This window comes from Heteronotia binoei, chromosome 12 (assembly GCF_032191835.1).
Source record: "Heteronotia binoei isolate CCM8104 ecotype False Entrance Well chromosome 12, APGP_CSIRO_Hbin_v1, whole genome shotgun sequence".
Lineage (NCBI taxonomy): Eukaryota > Metazoa > Chordata > Lepidosauria > Squamata > Gekkonidae > Heteronotia > Heteronotia binoei.
The window spans coordinates 16,480,744-16,500,029 of NC_083234.1; the positions used below are offsets into that span (position 1 = coordinate 16,480,744).

Sequence of the window (19,286 nt, forward strand, 5' to 3'; positions counted from 1 at the left end):
AAGACCCTTCAAGTTTCAAAAGGATTGAACTAGGGGGTTTGATTCTGTAAGCCCCCCAAAAGGTGCCCCTATTCTCCATCATTTCCAATGGAGGGAGGCATTTAAAAGGTGTGTGGTCCCTTTAAATGTGATGGCAAGAACTCCCTTTGGAGTTCAATTATGCTTGTCACACTCTTGCTCCTGGCTCCACCCCCAAGTTCTCCTGGCTACACCTCCAAAGTCCCCAGATATTGGATTGGGCCGGGCAACCCTAGAAGTAACTGACCAGGGCCTTCATCCCATGTCAGGTTGCCATATTTCAGGTGAAGTCTGGAGATCACCTGGAATTACAGTTGGCCTCCACACAAAAGAGATCACTCCCCCTGGAGAAAATGGCTGGCTTTGGAGGGTGGTCCCCTGTGTTCCCTCAAAGCTGAGTTAGCATGAGCTACTCACAGCTTTTTAGCCTCTGGCTCACACATTTTTGTCTTAGCTCAGGAAAAAGGCTCAGGAGGGCGATGAAAATGGTGAGGGGTCTGGAGACCAAGTGCTATGAGGAAAGGTTGAAAGAGTTGGGGATGTTTAGCCTGGAGAGCAGGCGGCTGAGAGGTGATAGGATCACCATCTTCAATTACTTGAAGGGCTGTCATGTAGAGGATGGTGTGGAATTGTTTTCTGTGGCCCCAGAAGATAGAATCAGAACCAAGAGGTTGAAATTAAATCTGACTCAACATTAGGAAGAACTTCCTGACAGTTAGAGTGATTCCTCAGTGGAACAGGCTTCCTCGGGAGGTGATGGGTTCTCCTTCCTTGGAGGTTTTTTAACAGAGGCTAGATGGCCATCTGACAGCAATGAAGATCCTGTGAATTTAGGGGAAGTGTTTGTGAGTTTCCTGCATTGTTCAGGGGACTGGACTAGCTGACCCTGGAGGTCCCTTCCAACTCTATGATTCTATGAAAATGGCCCCAGAGGAAACTAACTTATGCAGTCACTCACAACTTTAATACCAGTAGCTCCCAAAGTAGAATTTTTGCTCACAAGGACTCCACTGACCTCCCTCCCCTCCTCAGATCTGCTGTCCCCACCCTTTACCACCAAATCCCCAGGAATCCCCCAACCCAGACCTGGCAACTGTAACCCCGTCAGACTAAACCAATGTACATAAGTGTGTGTGTGGGGGGTGGTGGAAGCAGACTATTCTGTTTTAATTCATGAAGTTATACACTACACCTGCATAGCATAAAACAGCAGCTTGCAGTGAACATAGAGAAGGATGCTGTAATGGGTAGGAGCTAGATAACAATTTGCACTGCATTATTTTCAGCTCAGAAAGCTCTGTTAATGAGCACCATCATCATCAGCTGACAGAACAAAGTCTGAGAGAAGGACAGGCAGAATTGTATTCTGATCATTCTGATTTATTCTGATTTGAGCGCCAGTTCGGTGTAGTGGTTAAGTGTGCGGACTCTTAACTGGGAGAACTGGATTTGATTCCCCACTCCTCCAATTGCAGCTGATGGAATGGCCTTGGGTCAGCTATAGCTCTCACCAGAGTTGCCCTTGAAAGGGCAGCTGCTGTGAGAGCTCTCTCAACCCCACCCACCTCACAGGGTGTCTCTTGTGGGGGAAGAAGATAAAGGAGCTTGTAAGTCGCTCTGAGACTCTGCTTCAAAGAGAAGGGTGGGGTATAAATCTACTGTCTTCTACTGCTGCTGCTGCTGCTTCTTCTTCAGTAGGGCTTATTCCATTGGATTCAGTGGAGCTTCGCGCCGCAGCAGAATGCTGAAGATTTTATGCTTTATTATTTTGTCCGTTTTATAATGGTAGCATTGTTTTCAAGGATCTTTCATTGCTAAAAGCTACCTTGAGGGCAGAAATGGAAAGCATGAATGAAATATTAGCCTGAGTACAGAGAGCTGGAGATCAGTACCTGCTGGTGAAGTGTGAACTGCATCAGACGTAGCTAGGAGAGATCTGTTTGCAAAAGCAGAGGTATTCTTGCAAAAGGTCTGACTCGTACTGAACCCTGTTCTTGTGCTTTCAGTTTCAGCCTTAGGAACAGGAAATTTGCAGATGAAGCTCTTCGCAGAATGGAGAAAAGTGGTGGAGAAAGCTTCACCCAGAGAATTTCCATGAAAGGCTACTAGCAAAAACACAGGAGGGAGATAAGGATGCCAGCCTCCAGGTGGGACCTGGGGATCCCCTGGAATTACAGCTCATCTCCAGACTACAGAGAAGAAGAAGATTGCAGAGACTCAGAGCAGCTTACAATCTCCTATATCTTCTCCCCTCATAACAGGCACCCTGTGAGGGGGGTGGGGCTGAGAGAGCTCCTATAGCAGCTGCCCTTTCAAGGACAACTCCTACGAGAGCTATGGCTGACCCAAGGCCATTCCAGCAGCTGTGAGTGGAGGAGTGGGGAATCAAACCCAGTTCTCCCAGATAAGAGAGCTATGGCTGACCCAAGGCCATTCCAGCAGCTGCGAGTGGAAGAGTGGGGAATCAAACCCGGTTCTCCCAGATAAGAGAGCTATGGCTGACCCAAGGCCATTCCAGCAGCTGCGAGTGGAAGAGTGGGGAATCAAACCCGGTTCTCCCAGATAAGAGAGCTATGGCTGACCCAAGGCCATTCCAGCAGCTGCGAGTGGAGGAGTGGGGAATCAAACCCAGTTCTCCCAGATAAGAGAGCTATGGCTGACCCAAGGCCATTCCAGCAGCTGCAAGTGGAGGAGTGGGGAATCAAACCCGGTTCTCCCAGATAAGAGAGCTATGGCTGACCCAAGGCCATTCCAGCAGCTGCGAGTGGAGGAGTGGGGAATCAAACCCAGTTCTCCCAGATAAGAGACCGTGCATTTGACCACTACACCAAACTGGCTCTCAGATTGTCCCCCTGGAGAAAACGAACGTTTTGAAGAGTAAACTTTATGGCTGTGTGCATCACTGAGGTCCCTGCTCTCCCAAGGTTCCATTCTCAAATCTTCAGGAGTTTCCCAACCTGCAGCTGGCAACCCTAACTCCCCCCCCCCATCTCTTGCCAGTGGCCAAGAGGGACCTGGCAATCCTAAAGGGAGGCCATTTTTTTTTTAAAAAGGTTGCAGTTTGTAACCCTAATCAGGTGACCAAAAGCAAGTCAACCACTTGACCTCACTTTTTACAACCTAACACCACATTTCAGGACTTTTTGTGGTAGAGGAAGCCCCGCAGGAATTCATTTGCATATCAGGCCACACCCCCTGACATCCCCATTGTTGCACATAGGGCTTTTGGTGGGAAAAGCCCAGCGGGAACTCATTTGCATATTAGGTCTCACACCCCTGACACCAAGCCAGCCAGAACTGCGTTCCTGTGCATTCCTGCTCAAAAAAAAAGCCCTGCCATATTTATAGAAAAGTCCTCTGAGCTCAACAATGTTTGCTTCTAATTAAGTATGATCAGAACAGGCTGCAGTCATAACTATGAGAAATATTTAAAAAGAAAGAAGGTGATAGGAACCGTGATCTGGAGGAACTAAAGTTCAATGGGTTGTGGGGGAACGAGTTTAATGTAGCTACTCAGCTCTATTTAAGGCCAGCCCAACCCATTAGCCCCATAGCTGCATTCACTGTAATCACAGGTGAGATACTCTTTCGCTGTAGTATAATCATTCTATGGCATTAAGGCATTGGCTTTGGTAGGCATAGAATGGCATGTAATTATATGAATGTATTCCATTGTTGCACACTGCCCTGAGCCATGCCTTTCCAGCGGAGGGCCATTTTAAAAGGCAACTAAATAAATAACAATAATGTGAAAGCAGGTAAGTGTTAATTTTATGGTACTATTGGGTGTGGCATTCTAGGTGCTATCAAGATGCGCTTTCCTAAAAAAGTTCTTTTGTGCTAACTGTTGGTGTGAGCTGGCAGTTCCAAAATACTAGCATTCCAGTGCATCCAAGAGGTTGCTTTTACTGTGTTTCAGGGTCTAGCACAGGGGTAGGGAATGTTGGCTCTCCAGATGTTTTTTGCCTACGACTCCCATCAGCCCCAGCCAGCATGGCCAATGGCTGGGGCTGATGGGAGTTGTAGGCAAGAAAACATCTGGAGAGCCAACGTTCCCTACCCCTGGACTCTAGCAGTTGTAGGAAATTGTTTTGGGTGCAAATATAGGGTTGGCAGCTCTGGGTTGGGAAATTCCTGGAGGTTTGGGGGTGGAACCTTGTGGAGGGCATGGTTTGGAGAGGAGAGGGACCTCAATGGATTGTAATGCCGTATAACAACCCTGTTAGGTAGGCCAGGCTGTGACAGGCTCAAGGTTACCTAGCAAGCTGCCAATGTAAGCAGTATCAGCTCTGGGTTGGGAAATACTTGCAGATTTTTGTGGGGCAGAGCTTGAGGAGGGTGGGGTTTGGGGGTGGAACCTCAATGGGGTACAATAAGAACATAAGAGAAGCCATGTTGGATCAGGCCAATGGCCCAGCCAGTCTAACACTCTGTCACACAGTGGCTAAAAAAAAATTATATACACACACACACACTGTGGCTAATAGCCACTGATGGACCTCTGCTCCATATTTTTATCTAACCCCCTCTTGAAGTTGGCTATGCTTGTAGCCGCCATCACCTCCTGTGGCAGTGAATTCCACATGTTAATCACCCTTTGGGTGAAGAAGAACTTCCTTTTATCCGTTTTAACCTGACTGCTCAGCAATTTCATCGAATGCCCATGAGTTCTTGTATTGTGAGAAAAAGAGAAAAGTACTTTTTTCTCTACAATGTCACACAGTCCACCCTCTACAGTGGCCACTTTCTCCAGGGGAACTGAGCTCTGTCATCTGGAGATCAATGATGGCGGGACAGTGGATCAGTGGTAGAGCATCTGCTTGGTAAGCAGAAGGTCCCAGGTTTAATCCCTGGCATCTCCAACTAAATTGGGTCCAGGCAAATAGGCGTGAAAAACCTCAGCTTGAGTCCCTGGAGAGCTGCTGCCAGTCTGAGTAGACAATACTGACTTAGATGGGCCAAGGGTCTGATTCAGTAGAAGGCAGCTTCATATACATATACATATACATATACATCGCTGTAATTCCAGGAGAATAGGGCACTGTTGGGTCTGATTTAGGGTGGCTGGACTGGTCAGGCAGCCATCCTTACCTTCACTTAGTAGAGTGCTTTTTCTGGGGTTGCCAATCCCCAGGTGGGGGCAGGGGATCCCCCAGTTTGGAAGCTCTCCCCCTGCTTCAGAGTCATCAGAAAGCATGGGGGGAATGTTTGCTGGGCACTCCATTATTCGCTATGGAGACTAATTTCCATAGGAGATAATGGAGAATAATCCATGGGTATCTGGGGCCCCTGTTGTTTAAGGTAGAAGCTCCAAATTTTCAGCATAGCATCCAATGCCTCATCTCAAAATCCCCTCCAAATTTCAAATGGATTGGACCAGGGGGTCCAATTCTATGAGTCCCAAAAGAAGGTGCCCCTATCCTTCATTATTTCCAGCGGAGAAAAGGCATTTAAATGGTGTGTAGTTCCTATAAATTTAATGGCCAGAACTCCTTTTGGAGTACCGTCTAGGGATGTGCAAAAAAAAAAAAAAAAATCGGTATTACATGGATTCAGAAGTATACGGGGGGGGGGGGGATTCGGAATCCCCGTATACTGCTGAATACAGCATTTGGAATAGCCGCATATACGGTAGATACGTGGCTATTTCCGAATATACGGCCCTATTATACCCTATGGGCCATTGAAATCAATGGCAAATAGGGTATATTTGAAGCCACCTGGAGGGAAGGGAGTTTGAGGGAGAGCCCCCAAATTTGCAGGGGACCTGCAAGGGACTCTCCCCTCCAACCCCTCCAAGTCCCAAAAAGATTGGGCCAGGGGATCCCATTCCAGGGGCACCCAAAGAGGGTGCCCCTATTCCATCATTATACCCTATGGGCCATTGAAATCAATGGCAACATAGGGCATAATTAGAGGCTACTGGGGGGCAGGGGGTTTGATGGAGAGCCCCAAAAACTGCAGGGAACCCGCAGGGGACTCTCCCCTACAAAACCCCCAAGTACTAAAAAGATTGGGCCAGGGGGTCCCTGTCTTTGGGCTCCCCAAAAGGCCCATTGCCAACAATGATGGGGAAAGCCCAATTAGCCACTTCCTCCACTACAATTGCTGTGGGGAAAGTGGCTCTGGCCAGAGGGGGGTTTGATGGAGAAGCCCCAAAACTGCAGGGCAGCTTCAGGGGACTCCCCAGCATGCAACCCCCCTGGCCCCAAAAGACGGCACCCATCTGTGGGCACCCCAAAAGGAACACTGCTCCCAATGGTGAGAAAAAACCAATTAGAGCCACTTCCTCACTGTAATTGTCGTGGGAAAAGTGGCTCTGGGAAGCAGGAGGTTTTGAGGAGAGCCCCCCAAACTGCTGTGCAGCTTCAGGGCACTGTCCCACACAAAACCCACAAGGCCAAAAAAAAATTGGACCAGGGGGTCCAATTCCTGGGGCACCCAAAGCCAAACCTAACTTCACACCAGAGAATCTCTATAGGACCCAAATGCACTACATCCCTCTATCTACTCTATGAACCCTGCAGGCCTGGAACCAATATAAACCCAGTTGCCAACATCACTGCCACACAAAACACAATCTGCTCAAGGTATGCTCTGCAGACCTGGCTGCAGCAAGCCCAGATGCCAGCTCTCCAGCCCCTCCCCAAACAACACGGGGAGAGCTGGCCAACCACAACAAGCCTGCTGGTTCTGGGTCTCTCACCCAGGTGCCAGCTTCTCTGCCACAGAACACACAATCTACAGATTCCAGCTCTCCAGCCCTGCCCCAAACAACACAGGGAGAGCTGGCCAACCACAACAAGCCTGCTGGTTCTGGGTCTCTCACCCAGGTGCCGGCTTCCCTGCCACAGAACACACAATCTACAGATGCCAGCTCTCCAGCCCTGCCCCAAACAACACGGGGAGAGCTGGCCAACCACAACAAGCCTGCTGGTTCTGGGTCTCTCATCCAGGTGCCAGCTTCCCTGCCACAGAACACACAATCTACAGATGCCAGCTCTCCAGCCCTGCCCCAAACAACACGGGGAGAGCTGGCCAACCACAACAAGCCTACTGGTTCTGGGTCTCTCACCCAGGTGCCAGCTTCCCTGCCACAGAACACACAAACTACTCTATAAAAACAAGAAAGTGACCCAGCCCACACACATCCTCGCCAACCCCCACACCAACCAGAGGTAATTTAAAAAAAAACAAAACAAAACCAGCAGAATCACAAAAGGCCAAGTGTTAAAAAGTGGCCTTTTCACCAACAAGAAAGCTCAGGCCAAATAAGTCAACAACACCCCCACCCCCAGTCCCCCACCCCCAAACCAGGAAAAGGGACAACAGGAAAAAAAGGCCAAGCAACTCAAGTGTTAAAAAAGTGGCCTTTCACCAATAAGAAAGCTTAGACCAAATCAGTCAACAAGACCCCCCCCACACACAAAAAAACAGGACCAGGACCAGGAAAAGGGGGACAAAAGTGGCCTTTTAAACAATGAAAATTAGGCCAAACAGCACCCTCCCCCCAAGAACCTGAAGAGAAAAGTAACAGCAGCAGCACAACACAGCAGCAACAAATCAAACACTGAATACTTTTAAAACAGTAAAAAACTCAACTTTTAATAATACAGGAACTTTGCCACACACACCCCCCCCCCCAAAAAAAAAGAAACCCTTCACCCTAACCCCAAGAAATCCAAGCCACCCAAATCAGGAGAAGTAAAAGGACACTGCACTTTTAAAAGTCCTCTCACTAAATTAAGATATGGGCAAATTAGCAACCCCCACCCCACCCCAGCCCCCACCCCCAGCAGAACCTAACCCCAACCCCAAATAGGCTACCCACCCAGTACTCACCCACCCAAATCTGGATAAGTAAAGGGACTCTAGTCTTTTTACCAACTAAAACAAGAAGAACCCCAAAACTGTCTTACCTTGTCTTCTCTACTCCTGGGAAGTCTGGTAAGGCTGAGTGAGAGAGCAGCAGGCAGCAGCTGAAGCCAAGGGCCAGCCAGCAGCAGCACAATCTCTCACACCAACCAACATACACCAACACAGCAGCAATGGAGGAGTCCAGCCAGGAAGACTCCTTAAAAAGGTTCTCTGGCCCTACAGAGAGCAATTTCAAAAAATAGCACTGCTCTCTGATTGGCCAGACAACAGTGCTTACTTAGATACCCAAGTAAGCAAAAGATCAAAATAACAACAATGTAGCAACAAATGCATGCTTTGGATTGGCTGCTGGGGCTCCTCTTCCCCCTCTCCTGATCCCAGGGAGGCTATGGGAGAGGCGGGAAGAGGCTACTAAAGGTGGGAAAGTAGGCAAGCAGCTCCCCTGAGGCTGCAGAAGCTACTTTCCCGCCTTTTGCATTGACAGCCGTATACTTCCGAATAGCTATTCGGCAGTATACGGCGAGCCGTATTCAGCTGCCGCATAATTGGCCTCAATGGGAATCGGCTACAGCCGATTCTGTATACAGCCGAATCAGTGTTGATTCATCTGTATATACGGTTTGGCCGAACCGAATGAACACCCCTAGTACCATCATGCTTGTCACAACCTGGCTCCTGGCTCCACCCCCAATGTCTCCTGGTTCCACCCCCAGATATTTCTTGAATTGGACTTGGCAACCCTAGCTCTTTCTGAGCTTCAGGGCAGCTGTGTGATCTAGTCTAATGGTTACCTCACTATCTCACAAATTGCACAGAGAGCCCTTGGTTTAAGTTAAGAAACCAATACTGGTGGATTTATTTAAAGAAACATAACATATAAGTGTAGTGGAGAGAAAGAGTGACTATCTATTCTAACTAACAATGGATGGCTTTGGATTGATAGTAGGCCATCTGCTTAGTTCAGATCAGGAGGAGAGACACCATGTTATCCCTCCTGATGCCTGCAGGGAAAAAGAAGAAAGAGGAGAACAGAAAGAAGGAAGTTCCCTGAGGTTACATTCTTCTGCTTAGAGAGGGTGAGTGAAAGCAGAGCAGACAGGAAGGAGACTGGTATTGTCCTAGCTATCTACCTTGCTCTATGGTGTTCATAGTCTTGGAGGATGAAGCAAGAGACATCGTCAGTCTGTTCTTCTAACAGGCAAGTCCTAAAGTAATGAATAATGAGGAATTTACCTTCTACTCAACTCAATGATGACTCTGATGTCAAGCATGGTTCTCTCATGTGGAGGCAAAATGCTAGGTTGCCTAGCCAGTTATCAGTTAAAACAACCAGTTTAAAAAGTGGGTCTGTCCTTATCTATTTTTTAATTTGAGTTGGAAAGAACTTTGGTAGGTATACCTTTCCATGCAGGGGTGGGACGGCTGCAGTTTTTACCAAAGCATACAGGAATCTGTTCTATAGCTGGCAATTCTGGTTCTTGGCTTGCTTGGGCTTTCTCCCTGTTGGAGTCTCTGCAGCTTTAACACAAATGGTTTCAAAATGCTTCCACCTCAATAGCTGCTCCAACACTTCCTTTTCCGACTTGTTGAAGGCTTCACAAAGGTTCAGTGAACGTGGCTAAGAAAGCAAAAGGTGGCAAGGAAGTCTTCTGCCACCTTGCCTTTGATGGAAGCTGGGAGGTTCAGCGATGACTGAAATCACGGCTTAGATGCAGGGATGAAAGTGCAGTGCTTCTCTTGGGAAGAGAATGTCTCAGTCCTTGTCTCAAGCACTTGTTAAAAGGTGAACCTGAAGCTTGGAATATACGAAACACTCAGATCCATCATTGCACTTCTCTTTCTCTTGAGCAATTATAACTCTCAAAGCGAGTCCTGCATGCATCTAACAATGTAGAAGAGTGATTCCAGACACCATTAGCAAATGGAGAGACCCATTTATAAAGAGATGTGAGTCTTTTGTTAAGTAAGTGGTCTCTCTCTCCCCCCTCTCTGAAAGAGTGGTTGAAGTATGGTTGCCAGCTCTGGGGAGGGAGATGCTTGGAGATTTGCGGGGGGTGGGGGCGGGGTAGAGGCTGGAGTTTGGGTAGGGACCTGAGCAGGCAATAATGCCATACGGTCTATCCTCTAAAGCAGCCATTTTCTCCAGGGGAACGGATTGTAATTGTCTGGAGAGGAATTATAGTAGCAAGAGATGTCCAAGTGCCGCCTGGAGGTTGGCAACCCTGGGTGGAAGGCTGCCTATCTCTAGCACTGTGTTGATAGGGATGCCAGGTTCGAATCAATAAATATCTAGGGACTTTGGGAGTGGAGCTGAGAGCAAGGCTATGACAAGCACGACTGAACTCCGAAGGGAGTTCCGGCCATCACGTTTAAAAGGACTGAACGCCTTTTAAATGCCTTCTATCCATTTGCAATAATGAAGGATAGGTGCACCTTCTTTGAAGAAGAAGAAGATGATATTGGATTTATATCCCGCCCTCCACTCCGAAGAGTCTCAGAGCGGCTCACAATCTCCTTTACCTTCCTCCCCCACAACAGACACCCTGTGAGGTGGGTGGGGCTGGAGAGGGCTCTCACAGCAGCTGCCCTTTCAAGGACAACCTCTGCCCTGCCAGAGCTATGACTGACCCAAGGGCTCATAGAATTGGAATCCCCAGTTCAATCTTTTTGAAACTTGGGGGGGGGGTGGTTTGGAAGAGGCACTATGATGAAAACTTGGTGCCTCTGCCTCAAAAAACAGCCCCAGATACCTACAGATCCATTCTCCATTATACCCTATGGTAATTGGTCTCCTCAGGGTATAATGGAAAACCCAGCAGACATCCCCCCCTCTTCGCTTTCTGATGACCCCGAAGTGAGGGGAGGGCCTCCAAACCGGGGGATCCCCTGCCCCCAAATGGGGATTAGCATCCCTATGTATTAATCTAAAGGTCTTACATTCTCTCTTGCAGGCTGCTAAACCTTCCCATCCTCCTAAGTGTCTGAGGCGACCACTCTGCCGTGCCACAATTCAGACATGGGGAACGAGCAAAGCAAAGGAAGCTCAGGTGTCCCTGATGAGCCAGAGGCCTGCCAAGTTAAGATGGAAGGAGACCTGGAGAAGAAGCAGCTGCCAGCTAGGAAGTCATCATCTGATATGGGAAACGGAACGGTCCAGGCCCACTCTGATGAAGGAGTTGCAAGCCGAATTGTCCCAAAACAGGAGAAGGGGAACAGCGTTTCTCTACCAGCAGAAGAACCAGGGCTACCAAAGCTACAGAAGAACTCTCAAGAGGATAGTCAGCCCTCATCTCTTTCACAGAGTACCTCTTCAGAAAAGGGTCTTCATGCTATTGGACAGGTGTGTGTGTTGTATATTGCAAAAAACCCTGTTGAGCACAGCACAGAAAAATCTGAATACACCACTCCACGGATCCCAGGTGAACCCGAAGTTGAGCCAGGAGTGATCCCCTTGTCTAGTGAAGGTCCGTCTTTGAATCCTGAATTGCAGAAGACAGCAGAAAATCTCCACTCTTTAGCAGAGTCTCCAGTGCAGAAGAGACATGGCGAGATAAGCCCCTGTTCTCCCGCAGAGAAAGATCAGGATGCTGAGGAAAGTGACTGCGACGACGGTAGCTTTGAGATCCTCGTTGAAGTCCGTCCTGAACAAGCCACTTCAGAAACGGCGGAAGGGCATTCTAAGATGACCTCCGCTCTCGCCACTGAACATTCTGAGGCTCCGAGTTCTGCTGAAGCGGAAATGACAACAGGAGCGATAGCAGAAGCAGATGGGAAAAACAGAGGCTGCTCTGCTGTCGATGCCCGAACCACAGAAGGAGGAGAGGGTCAGAAGGAGGCTGACGGCGAGTCTCTCTTGGCCCTGCAAGTTCTAGCGAGCGGTGCAGTCAAACACGCTGATATGAACGCTGAAAGGAAGGTCACCGGTTGTGTTCAGAATGATGGGGGTTATCTTACAACAGAGGCCAAGGGCTTGGGGGAAGAACATCCTGCCACAGCAACCAGACATGATCCAGAACGTGAACCTCTTATAGACCGTCTTGTTGAGGCTGAAGTGCTTTCTCTTCTGAAGGAGCTGAATGAGACTTGCTTGGATCCGGAAGTTATAGAAATGGCAGAAGCCCAAGTCAGTAAGCTCGATGAACATCCCCAGACGGTACACTTCTATTGCACGGCGGTAACTCTTGCACCTGTAATCCAGGAGACTCAGCCTGAAGCAACTACAGATGTCAACGCCGAGCTCCAGAGTTCCTGCAGTGCTCAGAAGGATTCTACAGAGAGTCCGGTGCATGTGCAGAAGCAAGAGGCCAGGTTCTCAAAGACTTTCTACTTATGTTGTAGCCAATGTAGTGCTGGTGATGGTGAGGCTAATGCAGAACAGTAAGGTTCTGCAGCACTAGTCGCAGCTCTTTAGATACAGGGCTCTTAAAGTCTAGCTTCTGCACCATCAGATTAGCGGATCTTCGAAGAAGTTGTCACTATAACTCGATGTGGGGAAGAGAAATCACAGTAGCAAGGAAACTTCCGATCAGCTTGAAAGGTATAACTGTTGGGAACACCCAGGTGAGAACATGGATATATTTTAAGACGGGGAAGGTGAAAAGCTTGTCTGCTTTGAATACGTTTTAAAAGGTCATGCACCAGCTCACCCTGCCTTTCACATCTCTGTTTTATTTTGTTAACTAATGCACCATGGCAGTTGCTCATACCTCCAGGAACTTAATAAAACAATAAAGATGGCTTTCATTTGGAGCATTGCATCTTGCTAGGATTATGCAGGTCTGTCTGCGGTTCTGCAAAACGTGACCAGCACCCGTGCAATTTCCTTTGAGGTTCTGGAGATGAAGAACTGAGCAGAGTTCTCTGGAATTCTTCTTTTTAACTTTAAATATTAATAAAGGCTATTTTACTTGTCACTGGTGCCTTCCGTCTTGGACTCAGATCTCAAAACATGGCTGTTTGAAATAACCTGGGAAAACATGGTGGTACCTGATACCTTTTTCTTCTGCCCATCTGGACTGAAATGGGATCAAATTGATCCATACCATGCTAGTAGGGTTGCCAGTTCCTAGTTGGGGGCAGGAGATCTTCTGGTTTGGAGGTCCTTCCACCACTTCAGGGTTATCAGAAAGCAGGGTTGGGGGGGCATTGAATGTCTAGTGGGCACTCCATTATATCCTATGGAGACTGGTCTCCGTAGGGTATAATAGTTAATATGTGGGTGTCTGGGGCTCTGGAGGGGCTTTTTTAAGTAGAGGCACCAAATTTTCAGCATTGCATCTGGTACCTCTCTTCAACCCCCCAAAAAAGTTTCAAAAATATTGGACCGGGAGGTCCTATTATAAGCCCCCAAAGAAGGTGCTCCCATCCTCCACTATTCCCAATGAAGGGAAGTAATTTAAAAGGAGTGCGGTCTCTTTAAATGTGGTGGCCAGAACTCCCTTTGGAGTTCAATCGTGCTTGTCACACCCTTGCTCCCAGCTCCACCCACCAAATCCCCAGATATTTCCTGAGTCAGACCTGGCAACCTTACATGCTAGTGACTCCTCCTTGTCCTCTTATCCTTATCCTCTGCCAAGCAGATGCTCTATCACTGAGCCGTGGTCCCTCTCTCTATGATCTGGACTCCTTCATTGAGCATCAACAGAAAGCCGTGATTGTAAGAGCCCTACAGAACTGGATTTGGTTCAGTACCTTTTCCAGTCATGGCTGGCCAGATGTCCTTCTGGCCCACCGGGAAGCCTCTCAGAGGCAAAAATCCATCCCTTGTTACCAGAGCAGTCCTGCTGCCTTGAGGCTTAGGTTGCTGCTATGGTTAGTAGCTGATGGGGACTTGCATCTGGAACTCTCATAACATCTCTGCGCTGCTTTCCATTGTCTTACCTGGCCTAGGTGTTTCAAGGGCGATGGCATCCTGTCCTCTCAATTCACTTAGGACATTTATGGGCTGCTTCCCCGGAGAGGTGCTCAAGGTATCCAGCAAAACAATCCAACAGAACCATAGACCAGTGTGAAATTTAAAGTCTGTAATAAAACCTTCAATAAATGTACCAGGGGCATAAAAGGCTGCATAAAGCAACATAAAAATAGCAATAAACCATTTCAGGTGAGAACATAAAGCAGCGATTGTACAGCAGCATTCAGGGGTGGCACGGACCATAAAAGCGAACTGTTAGAAGGACAGGTCAAAGTATGAAGAGAAATCTCTTGCTCTGGAGTTATGAAAGCACCTGACGCTCATCGAGGGGAGAGGGTCTTCTCGAGGGGAAGGACCACCAGTGGGAAATCTCTGTTAAGTGAAGGCACAAAGAACCAGGCTTCATTTTGGGCAGGATCTCACAAGAGCGGATCTCCAGAACCTCTAAATTTTATTGTGCTCTTTCTTTCTTAACCTCCCTCCTAAATAATTGCTTCTGGGCTTCATTGGTCAAACCCCCTGTGAGAATTTTGCGGGACTCTTAAGATCTGACAAAGTTTCTAATCTTTTTCCACACCAGAAAAATGGGAAATAACCACAACATATCAAATAGATATGGAAATCTTCCTCATGCCACTGTGGCCACAGAGGAGAAAGTCATTTTAAAAGTATGATGGGAGTAAGGTTTTCTTATGACAATTGTAATTCATGAAGCATTTTAAGGTAGATGCTGAGCTGATATAATTTAGCACATCTTCCGGTAATGTCAGGGTGTGTGTGGTATATGCAGATGAGTAATGCTAATGAGTTGTGCTAATGAGCTCCAGCAACTCTTTTTCTACGAAATGACCTCAGCAAAGGACAGAGTTGTGCTATTTCGACTGGAGTAGCACAAATCTATGGTTGCCAGCTCTGAGTTGGGAAATTCTTGGAGATTTGGGAGGGGGGGTTTGGGGAGGGCCTCATCAGGGTACAGTGGCAGAGACCAGGCCTTCAAAAGCAGCTATTTCTCCAAGAAAACTTATTTAGGTCACCTGGAGATAAACTGTAATAGTGGGAGATCTCCAGGTAACCCTACAGGTAACCCTATAAGACCACATCTTTACATACAAAGTTAAAAAGGGATTAAGATTTTCCTCTATTCTGAGAAGCTGAAGGAGATGTCAGTTTTCCCTGCCTACTCATTCTAAGGGGGGGTGGCGGGCCGCCGGTCTACCTAGGGCACAATGCGCCCTAGGGCTGGTCCTGTCTGCACATTTAACCACTGCACCAGCCTGGATGAGTTAGGTATGATCTTGCAAGAATTTAGGAGGTCACCTTATTCCTTCTCCCTCATTTGGATGGACACTAGCAGGCTGACCAGCAGCGTAGAAGTGTTTTCTTCCTACCCTCTTTCAGTTGAAGGAGGGATGACCCCTTCTTGATAATTGCATTCTCACCTCTAATTAAAACCCCCGAGAGCTGTGATGCCGGGAAGGCACTTGACAGCGAATAAGAAACTCTTATTCTGTAATCTTTTATTTTGCTAATTGTAAGGATTGCTCTTCCGTGACCTTTGCTTAATCTGTCCATCGAATTGAATGCTATTTCAGCCATATTCATAAGAGGAGGAATGTAGGCAATCTTCCTCTCCACTCTGGAAAAGATCTGACCTTTGTCAGTTTCCATAAACAAGACTCTCCAGTAATAATTATTGCTGAGCATTAATACAGCATTTTCATTTATTAAGGCTTAGACTACCAGCGGGGGATAGGGGAAGGGCTTCTAGTGTCCTGGCTCCACTGATGGACCTCCTGATGGCACCTGGGGTTTTTTTGCCACCATGTGACACAGTGTTGGACTGGATGGGCCATTGGCCTGAACTAAATGGCTTCTCTCTTATGTTCTTATAGTGTAGCCTGATCTCATTGCATCCCAGAAGCTGAGCAGGTTTGGTTCTTGGATGGGAGACCACCAAGTAAGATTTGCAGGGGAAGGCAATAGCATCCTCTGCTTCTCAGTTGCACTGGAAATTCTATGGGGTTGCTGCAATTAAACCTGTGATGATGGCAGTGCACCCATAAGACTAAAAAGATAAAAAAGGTAAATGTACAAGCACCAGTCGTTTCTGGCTCTGGGGTGACGTTGCATCACAACTTTTTATAAGGTGGTTTGCCATTGCCTTCTCCAGTCATCTACACTTCCCGCTCCACAGCAAGCTGGGTACTCATTTTCCCGACCTCGGAAGGATGGAAAGCTGAGTCAACTTTGAGCTGGCTACCTGAACCCAGCTTTCACCAGGATCGAACTCAGGTCGTGAGCAGAGAGCTCAGACTGCAGTACTGCAGCTGTACCACTCTGCGCCATGGGGCTCCCTACCCATAAGACTACTAGCCACTAATCTGCAAGCAAGTGGAATATAACCATTGCATGGGTTTGTATCCTGAGTTTTGCACCGGTATGTCTTAAGCATTACTAGTGAACAGACTTCTGTTTTATTCTTTTACTACTTTAGGCTCCCTCATAGAAAACTCATTCCCAGGACCACAATGCTTCAAGAAACAAAACAGTACTTGAAGGGCTGTCATAGAGAGGATGGTGTGGAGTTGTTTTCTATTGCCACAGAAGGCCAGACCAGAACCAACTGGTTGAAATCTGATCAAAAGAGTTTTCAGTTAAACATTAGGAAGAACTTCCTGACAGTTATAGCAGTTCCTCAGTGGAACGGGCTTCCTCGGGAGGTGGGGTTAATTGGCAGGCGGTTCACTGCACCGTGCTTTGATGTCAATGATGCTAGGTGTGATGGCACATCTACTCCTTACCTGAGGATTTAATGGCTAGAGAGAGCAGGTCTCATTTTGGGCAGGAGCTCACAGGAGCAGAGCTCCGGAACCTCTCAATGTTATTGTGCTGTTTCTTTCTTACCCACTTACCCCCCAAAATACTTGCTTCTGGGCTCCATTGTTGAAACCCCCTGTGAGAATTTTGCTGAACTGTAAGATATGACAAACTTCTAATATCCCCCCCCCCAAAAAAAGGCAAAAATAACCAAAACATATAAAACAGACAGATGGAAATCTTCATCATTCCACTGTGGCCACGTAGGAGAAAGTCATTTAAAAAGTATGATGGTAGTAAGGTTCTGTTATGATCATTATAATTCAAGAAGCATTTTAAGATAGATGCCGAGCTGATATAGTTTAGTACATCTTCCAAAGTCAAGGGTGTGTGGCATATGCAAATGAATTATGCAAATACGTAGTGCTAATGAGCTCCAGCACCTCTTTTTCTATTAAATGATCCCTAAGAGGGAGGGAGCTGAACACAGAAGAAGAACAAGTCTGGCAGCAATGTTCCCTCTAAGCTGCAGTGTCTTGTGAACAAAAATTCTACTTTGTGAGCTACTGGCATTAAAGTTGCGAGATACTGGCATTAAAGTTGCAAGCTCCTGCATAAATTAGTCTGCTCTGGGCTGAGGTCAGCCTTCCTGAACTAAGACAAATACAAGTGAGCTGGAGGCTAAAAATCTGTGAGCTAGCTCACGCTAACTCAGCTTAGTGGGAACGCTGCTAGTAGGTAAGGTAAATTGTTGAGGTGAAACTTCTACCTTTTGAAGTTCCACCTCACTGGATTTTCAAGGCAAGAGATGTTCAGAGGTGGTTTCCTGCCTCTGTGCTGCAGCCCTGGTCTTCCTTGGTTGTCTCCCATCCAAGTACCAATATTGCATGGCTTCCAGGTGTGGATGAGATCAGAGGAGTTTGGGTTATTAGGGTTGTTCCGGCAGCTCTGTGTCTAGTAATTTGGGCGAAAACCGGAAGACCCCAGAAAGATGGCTTTAGGGGTAGGGCCAGGCCTTGTCATTGTGGTACAGCATGCAAAAGGCCCCAGGTCCAATCCCAAATATCCCCAGCTGAATGTCTTGAGAAGGCCTCTAACTTCTTTAGACAATGGAGAGATACCATCAGGGCTTTTTTTGTAGAAAAAGCCCAGCAGGAACTCATTTGCAAATTAGGCCACACCCCCTGACATCACCATTGTTTCACGCAAGGTTTTTTTTGTAGAAAAAGTCCAGCAGGAACACATTTGCCTATTAGGCCACACCCCCTGACATTACCATTGTTTCACGCAGAAGTTTTTTGTAGAAGAAGCCCAGCAGGAACTCATTTGCAAATTAGGCCACACCCCTGGCACCAAGCCAGCTGGAACTGCGTTCCTGCTCAGAAAAAGCCCTGGATACCACCAATCAGAGTTGAGAATGCTGAGCTAAATGGACCACTTCCTATAGGAGTCTAGGAGTAACAGAAGCCCTCGAGTGACACACCATCCCAACTGGGCTCCCTGACATACTCCCTGACCAGTTTGCCCTCCCTGGAAACCTCCAGGCATTTCACAAGGCAGAGATGGCACTGAGAAAATGATGTGTTTTTTGCATAATGCAAACAGTGGTTTACTGTAAAGTACCTGTGCAAAAAAATGGAGTGATTCTCAAAACACAGTGGAATTTGATCCTGACAAAACACAATTAGACTGTGAGGATTCTGCATACCTGTGCAGGAAGCTCCCATCAGCACTTCAACACCAACTGCCGTAACAAGTAATAGAGCAGGTTAAAAATGGCTGAGCTTGTGCAAAGGGAGTAGCCAAGAAAAGAAACATTTCCACCTTCTTTCTTTCGCAGAAGTGCATTAGATGCTTTCAGAATGAAGACAGATACTGACAGATGAGGCTTTTTAGAGCAGCATGCGTACATATTTTGTGCACTTGCAAGAAAACATTTTAAAACAATGTGTTAAATTTAAAAGGCATTCTGTTATGCAAGAGTTTCTGCCTGAAATTTTGAAGAGCTACTCTTGGAATGAGTCTCACATTTTGTGGCTGGCCCCGCCTCTTGAGGCAGCCATTTTGCCATTAGCTCCCCCTCCTCTGGCAACTGTTATATGGTTGCACAGCCCCAAGTTGGGAAATTCCTGGAGATTTGGGGGTGGAGTCTGGAGAAGGGTGGGGTTTGAGAAGGGGAGGGATCGCAGCAGGGTCTAATGTCACAGAGTCCACCCACCAAAGCAGTCATTTTCTCCAGGGGGACCGATCTCTGTCATCTGGAGATAACCTGTAAATCTGGAAGATCTCCAGGCCCCACCTGGACACTGGCAACCTTACCTGCCACCTAGGGCTGCCAAGTCCTAGTCCAGGTGGGGGTTCCCCCACCTGGGAGGTTCCCAACCCGCTGGCAGAATCTCCTCCTGAAAATGACATCATTGCGCCGGAGACATTGCGCAGCAGCCACTCTAGGCGTTTCTGGGAAAACTCTATGGTTTTCCTGGATGCTGTAGCCATTGGGAGGGAAAACTCTATGGTACAATAGGTACCATAGAATTTTCCCCTCCCAAATGGCTAGAGCGTCTGGGAAAACCATAGAGTTTTCTCAGAAATGCCAAGAGCAGCCACATGCAACGTCGCCGGCGCAATGATGTCACTTCTGGGTGACGTCATTGCATCA

The 19,286-nt window shown here is 47.5% G+C and overlaps 1 protein-coding gene across 2 annotated transcripts; it reads left to right on the top strand.

Moving 5' to 3' along the window:
* The first annotated feature begins 3,473 nt into the window (after nucleotides 1–3,473).
* Nucleotides 3,474–12,809, top strand: LOC132580620 (uncharacterized). Of its 2 annotated transcripts, none has more exons than XM_060251582.1 (2): nucleotides 3,474–3,593; nucleotides 10,848–12,809. In XM_060251582.1, exon 2 carries the CDS (start codon nucleotides 10,913–10,915, stop codon nucleotides 12,275–12,277), a length of 1,365 nt encoding a protein of 454 aa, XP_060107565.1. In that variant the 5' UTR covers nucleotides 3,474–3,593; nucleotides 10,848–10,912; the 3' UTR covers nucleotides 12,278–12,809. The 2 variants fall into 2 exon arrangements, with proteins under 2 accessions (XP_060107565.1, XP_060107566.1); XM_060251583.1 differs by having other exon boundaries at nucleotides 3,569–3,776.
* The last annotated feature ends 6,477 nt before the right edge of the window (nucleotides 12,810–19,286 follow it).